We start from the raw sequence: 21654 nt of genomic DNA, 5'->3' as shown, positions 1-21654 counted from the left end.
TGCATTATTATATTTCGTAATCCTGATTAAATACTTTGTGATGAAGCAGTTTGAATTCCTGGATCTAGACCCAGATAATTTGATACTTAGTTTAATGGCCATCTTAGATGAAGTCACCTCTCAAAAAGATACAGAAGCAAATGTTATTGACTCATATTACTAATTTTTAAATTCTGTCCATTTAGTATGCATTTTTTAATAAATCCATTATGTTTCCATCTGACATATCAATTGTTATTGAATTTTTTTATTTTTAAAAAAGAAAGTAAAATCTCATAGTTAGATTCATTATCTTCTGATGACACATTTTTATTTTACATATAATAATGATATAATTTTTTCATACAGTATGTAAAGAATGCCTTTGAGTGATTGAGATGGGAGGGTACTTGTGTTTGCATGGCTTTGGCCATAGAAATAGTAGTAAGGGATTTTACTAGAAGCACTATATATGATTTATGAAGACATTAATTATTACATATAATAATTTCCAGTTGTAAATGTAGACTGTGAAGCTACAGATTCCTTCCAATTCAGGATACCTTAAGGGCATTTGAGGAAGAAATATCTCAATTGAAGGTAGCCTTTGTATGGTAAAAGGAATTTGGACTAAATACAATTTACTTTTTTCATGGTAGTTCTATAAAGTTTCCGTGAATTGCTTCTTGGAGAAATAACAGGTGTAGGTTCCTGTGAGGCTGTGGTCACATTTTTTAAGTTTTTGCTGCGCTGCATACACATGCCCACAAATAACTGTGAAAAGTGCTACAAGTATTGATTTGTGGATTGCAAATAAATTTGAGTGACTAGTTGATTTCACAGGTATGAAATTCTCAAATGATGAAGCTCAACTCTTAAATTCTTTATAAACTACCACTCAGCTATCTCAGGAGTTTTTTGGAATAAAATGTGAAAGTGTTAGTTGCTCAGTTGTATCTGACTCTTTGCGACTTATGGACTGTATCTGTCCATGGAATTTTCCAAGCAAGAATATTGGAGTGTGTTGCCATTCCCGTCTCCACGGGATCTTCTCAACCCAGGGATTGAACCTGGGTCTCCTGCATTGCAGGCAGATTCTTTACTGTCTGAGCCACCAGGAAATTGTATTAACCACCCAAATCTAGATTAACTCACAGGGAAATGAGCTTTATAATACAAAAGAAAAGTAGATCAAAGAGAGCACAGTCTCAGTCCTCTAATTTAATTTTCTTAAAAAAAATACAATTATTCATTCAATTTCTTGAAATCAGTAGTAACTCAGTGATCATGTGGTTATTCTTGTGTGTGTGAAAGCTGTATCTATCAAAATATACTAACTTTAGGTAAATAATTTTATTATAAAGTAGTAGATAAAATATAAAAAATAATTTTGTATACACACAGTTTTAACCTGTTTTTATTTCTTAATACTGTTTATAAAGGAATAGTTTCTTCACTGTTGCCTGATATTCAGAACTTACTTACCTTTTAATTCTAAGAGGCATACTAAAATAGAATACTAACATATTATTAATTCATGTAGAGAGCAAAATTTTTTCTATTAACATTAGAGCTATGCTAGGTTAGTTTGTGATATAAATAAAATAGTAATAAATCATAAAAACAGTGTTATGTACAAAATTTCATCAGACCCAAGCCTTGGACATGTGTGGGTTCCTTTCTCAAATAATATTACTTTAATTTAAATGAGGGGTAATTAGTGCCCAAACTGACAATAGTCATTCTTGCTCTTGATGTAATATATAAATACATGAGCATCATATTTTGTGTGAATAATATAATGTAAATAGAAGAAAGACATATCAAGTTAAACTATACCCTGGAATGTTAAAAGGTTCAACTTCAGTTGATGGAATTATAGATGGCTTAATTTTCTTTTCTTTTTTCTCTCCTTTTATTTTTGCTTATTTGTATTTTCTAATTGGTTCACTATCAAACAGATTGTTAAAAAAGAGCAGAGGTACCTTTTATAGCTTTAATTTTATTTAAATGAAATAAGCTTCTATTTAGTATATGAACATAAAGTTTGAATAACCAAAAATTAAAATTATATGTTCTTTGAGTTGCCTAAAATCTGCTAGAGTGGTTTTTTAACCATTAAATCTTTTTGATGTACATGGATAGAAGTAGTAACATTTTTTGGATCTTGAAACTAGCCAAACATTTTAACTTTAAAGGTTATATATTTAAAAGGAAGATTTGGTAAAATTATTAATTGTAGTAAAAGTTCACATTTACTATTTTTATTTTGGTAGGTACGAACTATGGCTCGAGATTTATATGACGACCACTTTAAAGCTGTTGAAAGCATGCCTCGTGGAGTAGTGGTAACCCTCAGAAACATAGCAACTCAGTTAGAGTCATCTTGGGAACTTCATACAAATAGACAAGTATGTTATCCTGTAGATTTTATGACACGCAGTCATCTTAATTTTTCTTCTTTATCCTTACTATTCGGATATTGATTAGGGAGTCAGCAAATTATCACCCGTGGGTTAAATTTTGTATGGTTTTATTTCTAAATGGTTGAACACGTACCAAAAATAATAACAACATATCATGATTTCTGAAAATTATATGAATGTGTAAAATTGTTTTTCCGTAGTAGTTTTATTGCACACAGCCACACTCATTTATTTCCCATTGTCTGTAACTGCTATAGTGGCTACAATGACAGAATTAAACAGGTGTGACCAAGATACGTGGCCTGTGAAGCCTAAGATATTTATAATCAGCCCTTTACAAAAGAGATTGCCAAGTCTGGTAGAGAAAATTTGCATTAATAATTTGAATTTCTTAATCTTGTTTAATGTCTAACTTCATAGTAATTGATGTTCTGATAAATTAAGTATATTAAGACCTATTGGGTTTTTTCATCATCCTTATTTAAAATTTCTTTTTTCTTTTAGTGTATTGAGAGTGAGAACACTTGGAGAGATTTAATGAAGACAGCTTTAGAAAATCTGATTGTACTTTTGAAGGATGAAAACACAATTTCACCATATGAGATGTGCAGTAGTGGCTTGGTGCAAGCGCTTCTTACTGTTTTAAACAATGTAAGTAGTACAGAATGAAGTGTATAATTAGAAAATTATTTGTAGCTACACTTTTGACAGAACAAGGTTTACTTTATTTTATCAAGGAGTATTAAAAACTGTAGTAAACGTTAACATCTATAATTTCTCCAGCCATTAAGTTTTATCAGTAGTTTGAGCCAGTTGAATTAAACAATTGAGTTTGGATTTTTTTTAGTTGCCTGATTATAATTTATTCAAGATTTGTTTGAAAAAAAGAACGCTTTAACATTATTTACTGCTCTGATTTCCTCATAACTTTTGTAAAATAGAGTTAGTCTGTAGGCCTTTTTAAATACCTAAAATATTTGGATAAGATTAAGTTATGAGCAGTGACAGTTTAGGAAGTTCATGTGAATATTTGACAGGTATCAATATTTACCAGTAGCCTTATGTGTCCCTTCAGTTTAGTCTGTGTTAATATCTCTTTATTGTGATAAAATTTTTTCCTTTATTACAATTATCTTGATATATCATCACTTTATATGACTTAATAATGTCTATGAAATCATTTTTTTGATATACCAGTCATTTTTTCTAATACTAATTAATGTAAATAGTACTGTTAAAATGTAAAATGTTCATAAATAATCTGAAAGTAGCTTGTATACACTTTGAGGAAAGGAATGTAATTGCTATCCATTTTAACATTGAAGATATTAGCTATGATCTACTGGTCATATAATAAAAAATTTTAATTGAAAGAAAATAATGATTTCCCTTAGATTGCATTGATAATTTTGTAATGTATATTAATATTCATATTTGGTATTTTTTATTAATTTCAATATCAGCCATAAAACTTTTTTTTTTTTTTAAGAGCATGGATTTAGATATGAAACAAGATTGCAGTCAACTGGTAGAAAGAATAAATGTTTTTAAAACAGCCTTTAGTGAAAATGAAGATGATGAAAGGTAAGTCCCCAGATTTCTTCTAATTTCATGTTTGAAGTGTTTGTAAGTTGATAGGTTTCCTTTGAAATTGTCTATTATAGTGTTCATATACAAAATAGGAACTTTTTTATTCAGTACAAGAGTAACTTATAAATATATAAAAAAGGAAAGATTTTTAAAAAGTATTTTTTAATCTAATGGAATAAAAGAAAAATATCCATGTCTTCTGTGAATGCAACTGACCACTTATTTAAATTAGATAATCTTTAAGATACAACTGGACATCTAAACACTGATTATATATTTGATGATATTAAGTAGTAAGTATTCATTCCTTTTAGGTGTGGTGATGATACGATTTTATTTTTTAAAACTTCTTCTGTAGAGGTACATACTCAAGAGTATTTCTGGGTGAAATGCCTTGACATTTTCTTCAAAGTACATGGAAAGGGGAGAAATGATTGGGGATATAGCTAGAAATCAATTGGCCATTAATATGTAACTATTGAGCTGGGTTGTGAGTTGATAAAGGTTCATTTTATGATTTTATTTACTTTTGAATGTGACTGAATTTTTAAAATAATAAATGAAATTCAATTCCATTAATTTTAAATACCATTTTAAATGAGTGTGTATTATATTATATGGACATGTAATCGTTTATTGAAACATTAGTCTATTAAACATACTAACTCTTTGCAAATTATTGCTAATACTGAAATATACTTGTCTTGGTGGAAATGTCTTTTTATATAAATTGCTTTAAATAGTTTTAGTGAGTTGATGAATTTTTAAAACTTCTTGATATAACTTGTCATGTTATTTTCCAGAAATATTTTACCAGTGTTGCCTTGCTAACAATACTATCATTTTCCAAACTTCATTGCTTTATATATTCTGTTATATGTATCAATATTATATAATAAAATTGTTTAAACTTTAAAAAATAAAATGCACGTTAAATTATGCATTACTTTGAATGCAGTTGTGAAAGTTTCATATGAAAAATGAAATAGTTCAGTAAGTAAAGAAATTGAGTTATGAGTTTATCTTTGTTTACTCAGTTATAGTCTAATGCAAAACTAGACTTCACTTTGCATTAATACAGAAAATAGGGGTCTGTATGAGGTTGGCTATTGCAGATCCTGTATAAACTTTAGTTTGAACTTATGTGGAAGTTCTTAACAATTACTTGTTTTCCTAGCCGACCAGCTGTTGCATTAATCCGAAAGTTAATAGCTGTACTAGAGTCTATTGAACGTCTACCTCTCCATTTGTATGATACACCAGGATCCACTTATAACCTCCAGGTAACCATGAAAATGCAATTGCTGTTATTGCTAAATGCATTTAGAAGCAGTCTTACTTTTCTTAAAAAAAAACAAAACAAAACAAAAAATGTTATATTTTATTAAAGAAAGATTGTGATTGTCTAAACAAATTGTGATAAATCATTGTTTAATGCTTGCTTAATAGTTAAATTCTTCAACCCTCAGTGCCTTTTGATTGTTCTTTTTAATGACTCTTGAATGTATTGGTATTTCAATGTTTATTGTTAGTAGTAAATCATATTTAATAGATCATAAGTGGAAAATGACACTCTCAGTTGGAAAACAAAAAAGAAAATCCTTTTGTTCTAGAGTTAAGTCCCATCTATTTATGAATTAAGTCCCTTCATCTCTGTGTAACTCAGCATGTAAGAAAATGTGAAAATGTTTCAGGCACGTTTTTTTTTTTCTTGTTTTCTGTATGTCACTGAGTAGAGATGGCCTTCCTTAGCTGTTTCTATTGATTCTTTTGGAAATCTGCCATTATCACATGGTTTCATAAAAAGCCTGTTTTCTTCTTAAATATTATTTGGTTGTCTTTCTTATTAATTCATTAAATTATCCTTATGTTAGCATCTAGTATCCCAATATGAACAAAAAAACAAATATTCTTACTGCTAATATCCCAAAACAGATCTTTACCTTTTCTGTAGGTTACTTTAGTATTTACTTACAGGTTATTTGGGCTTGAGTTTTGCTTTATTTGACCTTTTTTGCATTTCTCTGCATCAAATAGTTTCTTTTAGATACAGCCTTTAATAAGTGACTAAAAAACTATATTTGCACTAACAATGCCTACTCAGTTCAAAAAACTTAGCGTTCCCTCAAGAACCCATTAGTGTTACCAAAGGCACTAGATTTCCAGACTAGAAAGCTTGTTCAGAGAGTTACAGTGTTGTTACTATATCTGACATGGTACATATATTAAATAAGTTGTAGAGGTCTACTTTTTGCTTTACTTCAAACAGAACATTATAGAGGAACAAGGGGATTTTTGTCTATTATTTTAAAGGTTTTATCTTTGATAGATGAATGAGATAGAAATAGTCTCAAAGACTGGCGATTTCCCAGCTTATACTTATACAATCATAGGACCATCAGCATCTTTTATTGTATGTATATCATTTCAGGAGACTGTGCAAGATACAAAGACAGGAAAACTAGGGATGTGCCCTCTGTTAATCTTGTAGTCTAAAATGCTCCCCAAATGTACATATAAATGTTTAATTCTGTAGCTATAGAAATTAGTTAAAATTTATGCAGAAATGAAGCACATACTTGTTTTATTTACTGAAACATTGGATTGGAAGCTATTAAAATGTCATTTTTTCAGTTTATTAGCCACAGATTATTTAATATATTCTCACTTTAATAGCATAAGTTAATTAGCTGCTTTTTATAACTTACTTGGAAAATTGCAAGTTATCAGTTAAGGCTGTGATATTTCTGTTAATCTGTTAAGTGATTTATAATAATTTTATTTAAACCATGTATGTTTGAAGTTGTTTAGAGATAAGTAGTTTGTTTCTTGAAAATATTACTTATTCAGTGCACCTCTTTAAAACATATAGTAGGAAACAGATACTGTTAACTCCCTTTATGGCTATACTTTATTAATCTCAATTGCTGTGTTATGTAACATTTCTCATTTTCAAAATGTTAAGATAAAAGCACAGTGTTCCCTGAAGCATTTTAATCATTTCTGTGTAGATACTTACAAGAAGGTTAAGATTCCGGTTGGAACGCGCACCTGGTGAAACTGCATTAATAGACAGGACTGGCAGAATGTTGAAGATGGAACCCTTAGCTACAGTGGAATCTCTGGAACAGTATCTCTTAAAAATGGTGAGTTTCTAGCAAGCACATGGTGTGAAATAAGCTTTTTTTGCTGTGGTTTAGCCCTTTAGAAAAGTGATTTGGGAATTCCATTTTAGAAAATAATGTTTAGACTATAAATGATTTCTTCATAAAGATGTCTATTATAGTTATTTGTTCTACTAAAACAATGAGCAAAAACTTAATGCTAATAAGTAAAGGAATATAAATTTGGTAATTATTTCAATTAGTTTGACTATTATTTGGCTATCATAATATACAGACTGATAAGAGAAAAATGTTTTTGTACAGTTATTGAGACTTTGTTTTACTCTGTCTGTTGAAATAATAGACTAAAGAAATACTCTCTGGTATTAATAGTGGGGTGCTGTGGTTAGGGAATTTTCTAGTTATTTTTCTTTTTCAAGTATTTTTTAATGAATATTGATTATTTTAAAAAATCACATTAAAGGGTTAGTTACAAAGTGGGCAGTGAACTTCAAAATATCATCATTAAGGTGTCTTCCATATTTTCTTTGGTTAGGTAGCAAAGCAGTGGTACGATTTTGACCGATCTTCATTTGTTTTTGTTCGAAAATTAAGAGAAGGCCAAAATTTTATATTTCGACACCAGCATGATTTTGATGAAAATGGAATCATTTACTGGATTGGAACAAATGCCAAGTAAGTCACTCTGTTTAATGTAGATTGAAAATATTATCCTGGAAAAGAAATTTAGGTAGTAGAAACCACCCTGAATATTCTGTCGTTCTAGGAATTTCATCTTTTAGGTTAAATTTAAGACCGTCCAAATTTTTCTTTTATGAAGAAAAGTTGCTTAAATTATTAAATATAGAATTTTTCTTAATATAATTTTATGTGGAAAAGTAGTCTGAACAAATGCAGTTATAAAAAGTGTTAACTGTTAACACTGTTTAAGAGTATTTTCTTTGTTTTTATGTAGAACTGCATATGAATGGGTTAATCCAGCTGCTTATGGACTTGTAGTAGTAACATCATCAGAAGGACGAAATCTACCTTATGGCCGCTTAGAAGACATACTGAGTCGTGACAATTCAGCTTTAAATTGTCATAGCAATGATGATAAGAATGCCTGGTTTGCCATAGATCTGGGTCTTTGGGTGATACCATCAGCATATACACTTCGTCATGCTCGTGGTTATGGAAGGTCTGCACTGAGAAATTGGGTTTTCCAGGTATCCAAAGATGGACAGAACTGGACTTCTTTGTATACCCATGTTGATGACTGCAGTCTCAATGAACCAGGGTTAGTTGAGGAGTCTTTGTAAATTGGAAAATTCAGTAAAGAGCTTTGTTTATTTTCATAACTGTATCCTTTTAGAGCTCTCTATTTTATGAGATCCTGAAACAAGATTTTCTTGCTAAAAATACCACTTGATACTATAATTTAGGTGTTAAAACTTTGAAAAATGACTTTATGAAAGCCATCAAATTCTTTAAACTTTAGTAGAAGCTGAACTTATTTAAAAAGAAGTTGATACATAGCTGTATATATGTGTATATAGCACACTGATAAAAGCAAAAAAAAGAATTAACTTTTTAACTAAACTATCCATTTATTCACACAATGTATGTGAATGTTTGACAAATTAACAGTGACTATTGATCTGTCTTATTTTATGTATCTGTTTTCCTAAATTTTATATATTGATCATATATATGTTTTTTTACAGGCAGAAAGTCAGCATTATGTTTCTAAAAAATTTAGTTCTAATACTGTTTAATTGTATATTGTGGCACATTTTGAGGAGTAGGTAGAGTGTAGATTAAATTATTTTGTGTATTTGATGTATGGAGGGAGCTTCTTAACATGATTAATAGGTAATATTTTCAAGCTTTAAAGTTGCTGTTTTAATATCTCATTTAAAATTTTGCAAAATTTAAATATCTTTTTTATCATAAAGACATTTGTTACTCATAAAATTTCTTATTTCTTTGGATTTTATTAATTATAAATCTTTTAGAGTTATGAGTCAAATTAATCATATACATTTAACATTTCATTTTTCATTTTCTTAACTGCTATTTTTCTTCTTTGATTTCTTGAATTTTGTGTAACAAACTGTTGGCTGAACGTGAAAGTTACTTTGTTTTTCACATAATTTTCTATTATGTAAAAAAGATCTTTGCTACCTTAAGCATATTTTTCGTATGTAATATTTTCCCTAAAATTCACAGGTCAACAGCCACCTGGCCTCTTGATCCACCAAAGGATGAGAAACAAGGGTGGCGACATGTGAGAATTAAACAGATGGGAAAGAATGCAAGTGGACAGACCCACTATCTCTCACTATCTGGATTTGAACTTTATGGCACTGTAAATGGAGTATGTGAAGATCAGCTAGGTAAAGAGAGAACAGTAGGTTTTTCTAACTTATTAAAACAATTATAGAAGGTGACTTTGACTGTATTTCTCTAATTTCTACGTTACAGGAAAAGCAGCTAAGGAAGCAGAAGCTAATCTTAGACGACAGAGACGTCTAGTTCGCTCCCAGGTACTGAAGTACATGGTTCCAGGGGCTCGTGTGATCAGAGGCCTTGATTGGAAATGGCGTGATCAGGATGGCAGCCCACAGGGAGAAGGCACGGTCACAGGAGAACTGCATAATGGTGAGTAGGTGCTTAGCGTTTGTAATGTAGAAATTGAGTATTTACATCACAAAATATTTTTCTTTTGTTATTTTGAGGTAGTTTATAAATTGAATAAATGTTCCAGGAATAATAAGAAAAACCCATCTATTGGTTTTATGTTAAAATGGAAAAATCATTTACTTAGACAGTGGAAAAGTTTTTAATTCTTAGGTTTTGACTCAAAACTTACTGCTAATAATTTGAAGTAATTTTTATGAATAAGTTAGGATAAGGTGAATACCCTAAAAGACATATTTTTCTGCTCCTTTTGTATCTTTTTTTTAGTTTATTATTCATAAGTTTCCATTGATCTTAATTTCTTATGCTTTTCTTTATCTTGTTAGCCTCACAAAAATCAGGCAAAATTTTTTTGTTCAATTATAAGTCATATAGAAGAAAAAGCATTAGTGTTTTTAAGTTAAACACTTTTCAGTAAAGTACAGAACAAAAATTGTAGCATTTTCATTTATTAGTTAATTATATTTCAAAATGTTTCTCAGTCTACCAGTTTTTCTTTGGGATATTAAACTTTCGTGTTCCGTAAGCAATATTTTCTAAAATCCAGTTCATTTTAACTTTTGATTCTGTAGATTTTAAGGAAGTTCATACCCACTTTATGCTATTAACTCCCAGAAGGAACTATAGTGGCTAGATTTTTTTCTTATAACCTAAAAGGCTCATTTATTAGTGGATAATTTGCCTAACCAGTGGTGGTTCTTACGAATTTTGCCTACCATTTAAAAAATAAAATGTTCATATTGTCAATTTACACCAAAAGATAATAAAAGTGACAATGCTGAAGAGAATGACTAACAATTTGATATCTTAACTATGTGATAAAAGCATCTGTTTACTTAAACTCTTTTTGCTTTTAAAAAAAAACATTTAAAATTCTACATTTTACTACATTTAAAATGTAGTAAATTCTACATTTACTAAATTTTACTACATTTAAAATTCTGTCCCTGAAATTACATTACAAAATGCATTTCTGTTTAGTTGTACCCTAATTTCAGATTATCATCATAGCAGGTTTATAGTGAATGAGCATGTATGCAGCTGCCAAAATGCATAAAAAATAATAATACTTGAATAATAATAGTTCAATTCAGAAATTTCCAATGTTCTTGTTTTTGCACATCTTAATGATACTTAGTTAATAGTCTATTTCCCCTAAAATGTTTGACTTTTAAATGTGTGAGCCATTTAGGGATATATAAGCACTGTGTGTTTTTCTTGGTTTGGAGTCAAGTGAAGCAACTATATAGGAAAATTGGAATCTTAATTTCAGAATTTAGCATATAAGAAAGGCTTATTTTTGCTTATCTGACAAATGCAGAAAAGCCATACCTTAAAACCGTTAACGTCATAGAGAATTCTTAGCTTTCAAATACTTAAGCTTACCATTTTTATTAATGGCTAGTTGCTAACTCTTTTTATCTAAAGAGGACTTCAGAGTTTTGTAAATATCTAGTTTTGGATATGTACCCTTTCTGAGTTCCTGTCAGTGATCAGTTTAAACACTGATGGGAGTGTTTAAATTATTCTGAAGCATAATTGAATGGTTTACATTTATTAGTTATTTTTCTACGCTGTGTCAAATCTCTTCCCTTTCTAAAGAACATTTGTGTTTGTAGGAATATCCATTTTTTAATTTATCACACAAATATGAGTGCCTATTATGTAAAGGTACTCTATTAGACTTCAGATACGCAGTGGTCAACAAAAAAGTACGATCCCATGCTTTCTGGTAAAACAGATAAAACATACAGTTACAGATTTTGACATGTGCTATGAAATAAGTTATCAGTATATTTTGGGACCAGTTAATATGATACAAATGTAATTTTAATTCGGGATTGGGGTATGCTTTTGAACTTTTCCTTTTCTCACACTTTTCCATGTTGCAGAAGAGATAGTTAAAAGTTGATTCTTCAGAGGTTAATTCAGCATACAGGATAAATTGAGGCAATTGAAATCTCATCTAAACTAGATTATGTAGATTTGGGGCAGTCAGTTTCCTCTCAAACAACTTGTATGCAGATAATCCCCACAGGTAATTTAATATTACTTAAACCCCTCTGAGTTTCATTGTAAACATGTATGAACTTGGCATGTGTGTGTGCATGTATGCATGAGAGTATGTGTGTGTGTGTGTGTGTGTGTGGGTAAAGTACTTTTAAAGTTTTTAAAGACTATTTTTATGTGCTTTTTTTTCCCTGAAGTAATTAGCTTATAACACTAAAATGAGATTGTAAAATTTATACTAATTTTATTTCTAATAGGCAGTTTATTTTGTTTTTGGAAATTAATTCCATTTTTAAAAAAGAAGTATTTTTTTCCAAGTATAAGTAAATATAGGTTTAATATTATGCTCATTAGTCCTTTTCATGTTGTTAGCTTTATCATATAGGTTCTATCTAATAAAAGAGCTTAGCATACTTTTAAAATTTTGGTTTTAGAATTTTGTGCTTATTCAAATTTATTAATTTTAATCATAAGAGAACCAAGTAACCACTGAACTTTGAGAACACAACCGAAATGCTAACTTAGTGTTATTTGAGCTAGTGGCCTAGAATTTCTACAGTGATAAATGAACATTTTGTCCGTCAATTACAGGATTTAGCCCAAACTTAGAAATTAATGGTTAAGCCAGCACTTTTTCTATAAACATTTGACCACATGATCATATTTAGCAACTAAAAAAGCTTTTACTTAGATTTCATGTATACTTGCTGAAGTTGCAATAGTTTACCATTTTTATCCATCTTTTTTACGATTTTTAACGGTTCTTCCCCTTGAAAGATACTCCAGTAGTTATAAACGTGACCCTTATGTTGTTTTTAAATATTAACAAAGAATTCAGAAATAAGAGAAACAGAAGGATTCAATTTTAGTTGGCAGACCTTAGATGACTAGAAATTCAGAGAAGTACAGCACTGATGAAAAGCTGATCCCATATTGTGGAGCTACTGTCTGACACGCTCCTATCTGCTTTCTGCTGGGTCTCACAAACTCCTGTCCCTTTCCAGGCTGGATTGATGTCACCTGGGATGCTGGTGGCTCAAACTCTTACCGTATGGGCGCAGAAGGAAAATTTGACCTCAAGCTTGCACCAGGGTACGACCCTGATACAGTGGCATCACCCAAACCTGTTTCATCCACTGTTTCAGGCACAACGCAATCATGGAGCAGCTTGGTGAAAAACAACTGTCCAGACAAGACATCTGCTGCTGCAGGCTCCTCAAGTAGAAAAGGAAGCAGCAGTTCTGTGTGTAGCGTGGCCAGTAGCAGCGACATCAGCTTGGGTTCGACCAAAACGGAACGGAGATCAGAAATTGTAATGGAACACAGTATAGTTTCAGGAGCTGATGTCCATGAACCAATTGTTGTTCTTTCATCTGCTGAAAACGTCCCTCAAACAGAAGTAGGGTCATCTTCCAGTGCAAGTACCAGCACCTTAACAGCGGAAACGGGAAGTGAAAATGCTGAAAGAAAGTTAGGCCCTGATAGTTCTGCTCGTACTCCTGGGGAGTCTAGTGCAATATCCATGGGAATTGTTAGTGTTAGTTCTCCTGATGTTAGTTCAGTATCTGAGTTAACTAATAAAGAAGCAGCTTCGCAACGGCCCCTTAGCTCTTCAGCAAGTAACAGACTGTCAGTGAGTTCTTTGTTGGCTGCCGGGGCCCCTATGAGCTCTAGTGCAAGTGTACCTAACCTGTCCTCAAGAGAAACATCTAGCTTGGAGAGTTTTGTAAGGAGAGTGGCAAACATAGCACGGACTAACGCCACCAACAACATGAATCTAAGCCGAAGCAGCAGTGATAACAACACTAATACTTTGGGGAGGAATGTGATGAGCACAGCAAGTAAGTGAGCTTTTCCTTATAGAACCCAATGCTTTTTCCACTCTGAGGGGTGCAAAGTAGGATTTGTTTAGTGGATTCTGGCTCTAGTCTTTAACCAGATCATTAAACCCTGTTATATACGACTGTGTCACGTTTAGCACTTCAGGAATACAAGGTTAAGTTCTGTAGAATTGTGACATTTTAAGAATTCTGATCAGGACCTGATAAAGAACCTCTTATTCTAATTCTGAAGAATAAAATAACACGTTTCTGTTTTTCACTCCTCTGATTGTTAATTACCAGAGGAAATAGATGGCTATTAACTATCATCAGAGTCAGCTGAAATCGGAGCGTAATACTGGCATAACTTTTACTTAGGTCCTGAATTGATACTAGCTTATGAAAGTTTTAAATTCTAATTAAAGCTACCAATGGGTCAAAGTAATTCCCTTGGAAAATACCATTGGGAGTAATTTCAGTGCCTGCTTCACTTATTTTAAAAGCTAGGCTTAACATTCTAAAAAATAATAATACTATAAAAACAAGAACTTCTAGTTGGATTTCAGTTGGGTTCCCAAAGTTGTTGCTTTTCAGCCTTTTAATAATCAGTGTTTCATGACCGCATTATTTTTTCTAAATATACAATGTAGTTTTTCTCAGGTTTACACAATCCTCCCTTTTTTGTACTAATTTGCTTCATTCTTATCCTTAGCTTCTCCTCTTATGGGTGCTCAGAGTTTCCCTAATTTGACCACACCCGGTACTACATCGACAGTGACTATGTCAACATCCAGTGTTACTGGCAGCAGCAATGTAGCTACAGCAACAACAGTTTTATCAGTGGGTCAGTCTTTAAGTAATACTTTAACCACCAGCCTCACATCAACCTCCAGTGAGAGTGACACAGGTCAGGAAGCAGAATATTCCTTATATGGTAAGTTACAGTATCAAATATTGATATTTATGTGGTGATGTTTTTATCACATTTTTCTCCTGGGGTGTTCTAAATTTTTGATTAGAAAAGGATGATTCTCTCTTATAAATATGGCAGCTTTATATGTGATGAAAAAACTCAAAGTGATATGAAGAACTGTTAAATTATCTGGTTGTAAATAGACATCTAGGAACTTCTGTGTGTCATCCTTTTCTTGGCTTTTTTGTCACTAGTGAAGTTTTATTAGAAGAACCGTAATAATTTGACATCTTTATAAGAAAAGAAGTGTGATAGACTAATGAGCTTTGTAAATTAATAATTGTCTGTACATTATAATGTAAGGAAAAATACTCCTGTGTGTCTTGTGTACTTTCAGTACCCTGCTCACAGACAGCTTCACTTCTGCACCTCTGACCACCAAGTGTGTGTAAAGCTTTCCCACAATTCTGACACTACCTGCTTACCTGGAGATCGTATCAGATTCCACAGCTTAAAGTCTCAGATCTCCAACACTGCCCACCCCTCACCTTTGCCCCTTTAGTCACTAATCACAAATTCAGATTGTTATCTGTGCTTCTCACTGACTGGCTGTAAACTGGAAGTTTCCACAACCCCCTCTTTGGGTTAGATTAATTTGCTGGAGTGGCTCACAGGGCTCAGAAAAACATTTTATGTACTAGGTTACTGGTTTTTTATAAAAAGGATATATAGGGGATACTCTGGTAGTCCAATGGTTAGGACTCTATGCTACCACTGCCAGGGGGCCAGGGTTCCATCCCTGGATTGAGAACAAGATCCCATAAGATGCTTGATCCGGCCAAAAAAGAAGAGAAGAATATATAACTCAGGAACAGGCAGATGGAAGAGAGGCACAGGGTAAAGCCCGGGAGGTGCCAAGCACAGGACCTGGCATCCCCATGGAGTTCAGGAGCCATCCTGGCCTGTCATTGTGTTCATGTCTACCAGCCTGGAAGCTTTCTGAACCCCCAGCCTTTCAGGGCTTTTATTTTTTGGAGACTTCATGATTTAAGCACCAGTGATTAAATGACCAGCCATTGGTGGTATGGCCACCAGTCTCCAGCTCCTCTCCCTGGAGGTCTAAGGGACGAGATGAAAGTTCTAGTCCTCTGATTGTGGTTGGTTCCACTAACAACCAGCCCCATCCTTCAATTACCTAAGGGCTTTCTAAAAGTCTCCTCATTAAAACAACTCGAGTTATAAATAACAAATGACATCTCTATTGCTCTTAGGAAATACCAAGAGTTTAAGAAAACTCAGTGTATTGAACAGAGATGACCAAATTTTATTATAAACCACTGTATCACAACAGTTATCAAAGTCTTCTGAAAATTATTCTTTATTTAGGTGACATTTGAAATATTCAGATGAATTAGTTCTTGCTTAGGTTTTATAGTTACATTATTGAATGTAACTGTGGTATGTAGTCAATGATTCAATTAAAATGTTTCTAATTAGGACGGTAAAATTTTTTATAGAAGGGAAATATTGAAACAAATAAAAATCATCTAGTCCCTACCATTGTTGTCATTTGATACATATCATTTGATATATCTGTTCTTTAAGAAAAAAGGAATTCTATCCTTTCTGGACAGCTCTTTTCACTGAGTACACTGTAAAAATATTTTAATATAGTTCAGTGAGTTTCTACAACATAGAATGGCTGCCAGATATTCCTGTTTGTATGATCATTATTTAATATTGATTGGATATTTAAGTTACAGTTTTTCATTACCATCAGCATTGTTACGAGTGAGCATCCTTTGTATTTTTGTGTATTTTTCTTAGGGTAAATTCCTAAAGGAGTAATTGTTGAATTTCCTTCCAAAAAGGTTGTATTCCCATCATTATTGTTTTAGAATACCCTTTATCACAATCCTTGATCACCTGTTCTTTTTTCAAAATTACTTTTGTTAATTTCAAATATAAAAAGTTTATATGAAGATATATTTTAAGTACTATCTTGTGTATGCATCATTTTAATATGTTTTCATTTTTTTGAGAATGTGGTCTCTTGTATTCCAAGCTACCAACTGGATCTGATGATCTATGATTTTAGGAAAAGCATTATATTTCTGTTTCCACTTTATATGTTAAATAAGTATGTAGTAAAATGACGATAATAGTTATACCAAAGTATCGTAAATTCACCAGATAAGCATTTCTACTTTGGTTTTCCTCATGGAGGCCTTCTGCTTCTCCCTATTACTATGTTAACTTTAAGCTTTAGTTCTGTTAATAAATCATGTGAAGGTTAAGAAAGTTGTAGGTATACTAATGGGAAAGAATATTGAGGAGTCAGGGCTACTGCTGCTGCTGCTGCTGCTGCTGCTAAGTCGCTTCAGTCGTGTCCAACTCTGTGTGACCCCATAGACGGCAGCCCACCAGGCTCCCCCGTCCCTGGGATTCTCCAGGCAAGAACACTGGAGTGGGTTGCCATTTCCTTCTCCAGTGCATGAAAGTGAAAAGTGAAAGTGAAGTCGCTCAGTTGTGTCCGACCCTTAGTGACCCCATGGACTGCAGCCTACCAGGCTCCTACGTCCATGGGAGTTTCCAGGCAAGAGTACTGGAGTGGAGTGCCATTGCCTTCTCCGCAGGGCAAACTGACTGCCTTTTAAAAATTATTCTTTGGTGATTAAAATTTCCTTTTCTGCATTTCTAAAACTGGAGGACTCTTTGACAGTGCTGTTGTATGAAGGATCAGAGTAAGATCTGCATTACAAAATAATTTCTATATATGCAAACTTTCACTGTGTTATGTTTAGAGGGACATGATTTGATTGTGTGATATAATCAAATGTGTGAAATAAGGAGCTTTTTAAAATATATATATTATCCTTGTAAAGTGAAAATGTTAGTCACTTAGTTTTGTTCGCCTCTTTGCGACCCTATGGACTGTAGCCTGCCAGGCTCCTCTGTCCATGGAATTCTCTAGGCAAGAATACTGGAGTTGGTAGCCATTCCCTTCTTCAGGGGATCATCCCAACCCAGGGATCAAACTCATGTCTCCTACATTGCAGGCAGATTCTTTAACATCTGAGCCACGAGGGAAGCCTTATGTAATATCCTTATACTAGGATAAAAAAGGGAAGATGAGTAAAACCACTGACTTCAGTGAATTGTAACACATGAAAAATGGAGTTTATATACCTACATATTTTTTCCTTTAAGAAATAAACCTAAAAGTGGAATTTATTTTGTGTACTGCCACATAATATTCATGAGAACCATTACCAAAAATGCAGGATGGCACTTTACATGTTTGTTGTCTAGTCACTAAGTTGTGTCTGACTCTTTTGCCACCTCTATGGACTGTAGCCTGCCAAGCTCCTCTGTCCATGGAAATTCCTAGCCTAGAATACTAGAGTGGGTTGCCATTTCCTTCCCCAAGGGATCTTTCTGACCCAAGAGTTGAACCCGTGTCTCCTGCATTGCAGGCGGATTCTTTTACTGCTGAGCCAAAAGGTTAGGGGTAATATATTTCATCAAATTTAAGATGCTATTAATTATAAGATTATTTTATGTCATTAAGGAAAAAATGTTGCCAGTTTAGCTGTGAATATTCTGAGATCATTATGTGTCTTATAAGCAATGGCAAGTCATAGTAAAAGGCATTGAATTTTTAGTCTTGTATAATTAGACATAAAAAATTGTATTTGGTTCAGGAACCTGTAAATGCAAGTTCCTACTAAATAATTACAAATTGTTTTTTGGATATTTTTTTGTAATGTATATACTGCCTTCTTATCCATAGAAGTTTTTTTTTTTTTTTTTTTTTTTAAATTCCAGAGCCAATAAAAAACTCCTGTTTTAGTCCCATTATTCCTCTTTTTTTTTTTTTTAATTTTATTTTATTTTTAAACTTTACATAATTGTATTAGTTTTGCCAAATATCAAAATGAATCCGCCACAGGTATACATGTGTTCCCCATCCTGAACCCTCCTCCCTCCTCCCTCCCCATATTCCTCTTTTTATTTTCAGTTCCTATGGAGAACAGCTTCTCAACACCTTCGTTATGTAGGGCAGTGTAAATTTGACCTAATGTTCACTGAAGGATGGAGGGGAGAGAGCCTAACAAGGAGGCAGACAAAAGGGATTAAAGTTTATTTTTTATGCGCTAGGTAATTTGGATGATATATAAAGCTGTACCTAACATCATTCCATAGTAAATAGGCATTATCTTTAAGTAGTCATTATCATTAAGCAGTCTCTCTAGTCACATAGATAAATTCAATTCTTTCTGATCAACTTAAATTCTGTTCTTTTCTCTTTCACAGTTTATATATATATATATATATATATATATATTTAAATATTTGTTTTTATTTATTTGGCTGCATAGAGTCTTAGTTCGGAGAAGGCAATGGCACCCCACTCCAGTACTTTTGCCTGGAAAACCCCATGGACGGAGGAGCCTGGTAGGCTGCAGTCCATGGGGTCGCTAAGGGTCGGACACGACTGAGCAACTTCACTTTCACTTTCCACTTTCATGCATTGGACAAGGAAATGGCAACCCACTCCAGTGTTCTTGCCTGGAGAATCCCAGGGACGGGGAAGCCTGGTGGGCTGCCGTCTCTGGGGTCACACAGAGTCGGACACGACTGAAGTGACTTAGCAGCAGCAGAGTCTTAGTTGTGGCACGTGGGAATTAATTCCCTGACCAGGGATCAAACCCAGCCCCCCTGTATCTTGAGCACAGAGTTTTAGCCACTGGACCACCAGGGAATTCCCACACAGTTTATATATTTGTTTACTTTTTAAATGTCTGTCTCCCCTGTAAGCTCCATGGGGGTTCATACCATGTCTATCTTGTTTACAACTATGTGTCAGTTCAGTTCAGTCAACAGTTCAGTCACTCAGTCGTGTCTGACTGTTTGCGACCCCATGAATCACAGCACGCCAGGCCTCCCTGTCCATCACCAACTCCTGGAGTTCACTCAAATTCATGTCCATCGAGTCGGTGATTCCTTCCAGCCATCTCATCCTCTGTCATCCCCTTCTCCTCCTGCCCCCAATCCCTCCCAGCATCAGGGTCTTTTCCAATGAGTCAACTCTTCACATGAGGAGGCCAAAGTATTGGAGTTTCAGCTTTAGCATCAGTCCTTCCAGTGAACACCCAGGACTGGTCTCCATTAGGATGGACTGGTTGGATCTCCTTGCAGTCCAAGGGACTCTCAAGAGTCTTCTCCAACACCACAGTTCAAAAGCATCAATTCTTCGGTGCTTAGCTTTTTTCACAGCCTATACCTAGTGCCTAATGCAGTTCTTGGCACATAGTAGGCACTCAAACAGATACGTGTTGACACAGCTAATGATTCCAAAGTGTTCTCTTTCCACCATTGTGTTTCCACTGACTTATACAGAGAATGTGATAGGGCTGCTTTTATTTTTTAACATATCCCATATTGTTGACCTTTTTGAAAAATGATTTTGTGGATACGGATTTAGTTTATTACCATCCTTTATCCCATGTCGTTTTCTGCCATGCTTGGGACTGTTTGCTGCTGTTACTCATCCTTCGTGTGTGGTGGCAGAAGAAGAGTGGCATCACTAAATGTGGCTTTATACCTGAACCTTTGAGTTTTACCTGTGTGTTATAAAACAGATTCACAAAGGTACTCTGGTATGCTTGGTCACTTGTGTTAAGAGGAAGATTGTTGGTTTTGTTTTCTAGATTTCCTTGATAGCTGCCGTGCCAGTACTCTGTTAGCTGAGCTAGATGACGATGAGGACTTGCCAGAGCCAGACGAGGAAGATGATGAAAATGAAGATGACAATCAGGAGGACCAAGAATACGAGGAGGTTATGGTAGAGAGAGAGTCCCTCATTTTCTTCACTAAGATAGGTTGTTGATAATTGAAATGAAGAAAAGAAAAGCAACATTCTAGTCAAACTTAGATGCAAGAAAATAGAGCACCAGTGTGAAAGATGTGCTGATGTTTTTACAGGTTTAAAAATGTGAAGAACTGCAGTAATCCTAAATAATACAATTTTCAGGACCTCCTCTGGCAATTCAGTGGTTAAGATAGGGGACCCAGGTTTGATCCCTGGTTGGAGAACTAAGATCCTACATGCCATGTGGCATGGACAAAAAAAAAAAAGCTATACTTAGAATTTTCTGGTATCTACTGTTTTGCAGACAGTATCTGTATTATCTCATGAGTGTTTACGCAGACCTATGAGATAGAGACATAGAAAACATAATTTGCTCAAATTAATCAGAGTTAAGTAGGAAGTAGGACCCAAGCTTAGGCAGTATGATCCAGAACCTGTAGTGTTTGTTAACTATGATTGTCTTAAAATTGAACTTTTGCTTGAAAATGCCTTTTATTTTAGCTTCATGTATAATTTTAATTTCCTTTTATAAAATGTAGACGATTAAAGGATTTTTTCCTAAGTTGGGTTTTAGTGGGTAGAGAACTTCCAAGAAATGCTTTTGTATACCTTTCTTGGAAAATATATAGAGCATGGGCACGTTTCTTCTGAATGTATATGATGTATGATGAATTTAAAACTTTTCTATAAATGGCTAATGAAGTTCTCTAATGACAGTTTTGATAACATAGATTTATAGTTCAGGTCAAGGCTGAAGAGGGATATATATGAGTCACGTAATTAGACACGTCTCTTTCCATTTCCCGTATCAGATTCTGAGACGTCCGTCCCTACAGCGCCGAGCTGGCTCCCGCTCTGATGTAACACACCATGCTGTCACCTCACAGCTACCACAGGTCCCAGCTGGAGCAGGGAGCCGACCTATTGGGGAGCAGGTAATATCTTCATGTCTGCCTTCCTACAGTGGAGTTTTTTCCTTCCACAGTAAAGCACTGACTGAAATGTCTAGGAGAATCTACAGAGGGGGCACGGTGAGTCCAGGAAGCAACCAGAGTTAACAGAAGGATACTTGCCCATCTACTTGGGTTCCATATACTAGGTAGAGTCCATGATTGCTCTCCCGTAATGCAGACAGGGTTTTTTTTTTACTTGAGACACCCTCCTTGGCCTTTTTGTGGTAGTAAACATATATTAAAATCAGTTCAGTTACTCAGTCATGTCCGACTCTTTGCAA

General features: G+C 33.8%; 1 protein-coding gene across 6 annotated transcripts in view; it reads left to right on the top strand.

The window, feature by feature from the left end:
- The window catches only part of HECTD1 (HECT domain E3 ubiquitin protein ligase 1), a 77349-nt gene that overhangs the window by 37061 nt on the left and 18634 nt on the right, over positions 1–21654 (top strand). For 3 of the 6 annotated variants that reach the window (XM_027521767.1, XM_027521762.1, XM_027521763.1), the window contains exons 16-28: positions 2256–2390; positions 2910–3056; positions 3895–3989; positions 5173–5278; positions 7007–7141; positions 7656–7795; positions 8076–8399; positions 9332–9498; positions 9587–9763; positions 12817–13653; positions 14345–14566; positions 20260–20393; positions 21233–21355. In XM_027521767.1, the coding sequence (XP_027377568.1) occupies positions 2256–2390; positions 2910–3056; positions 3895–3989; positions 5173–5278; positions 7007–7141; positions 7656–7795; positions 8076–8399; positions 9332–9498; positions 9587–9763; positions 12817–13653; positions 14345–14566; positions 20260–20393; positions 21233–21355 (2742 nt within the window). The remainder of the gene's footprint in view (positions 1–2255; positions 2391–2909; positions 3057–3894; positions 3990–5172; positions 5279–7006; positions 7142–7655; positions 7796–8075; positions 8400–9331; positions 9499–9586; positions 9764–12816; positions 13654–14344; positions 14567–20259; positions 20394–21232; positions 21356–21654) is intronic. The other 3 variants (XM_027521765.1, XM_027521766.1, XM_027521768.1) reach the window with 3 other exon arrangements.

The sequence above is a fragment of the Bos indicus x Bos taurus genome, chromosome 21 (assembly GCF_003369695.1).
Source record: "Bos indicus x Bos taurus breed Angus x Brahman F1 hybrid chromosome 21, Bos_hybrid_MaternalHap_v2.0, whole genome shotgun sequence".
Lineage (NCBI taxonomy): Eukaryota > Metazoa > Chordata > Mammalia > Artiodactyla > Bovidae > Bos > Bos indicus x Bos taurus.
Note: the sequence above shows the minus strand (reverse complement) of the source record. Positions and strands in the feature narration are given on the sequence as shown.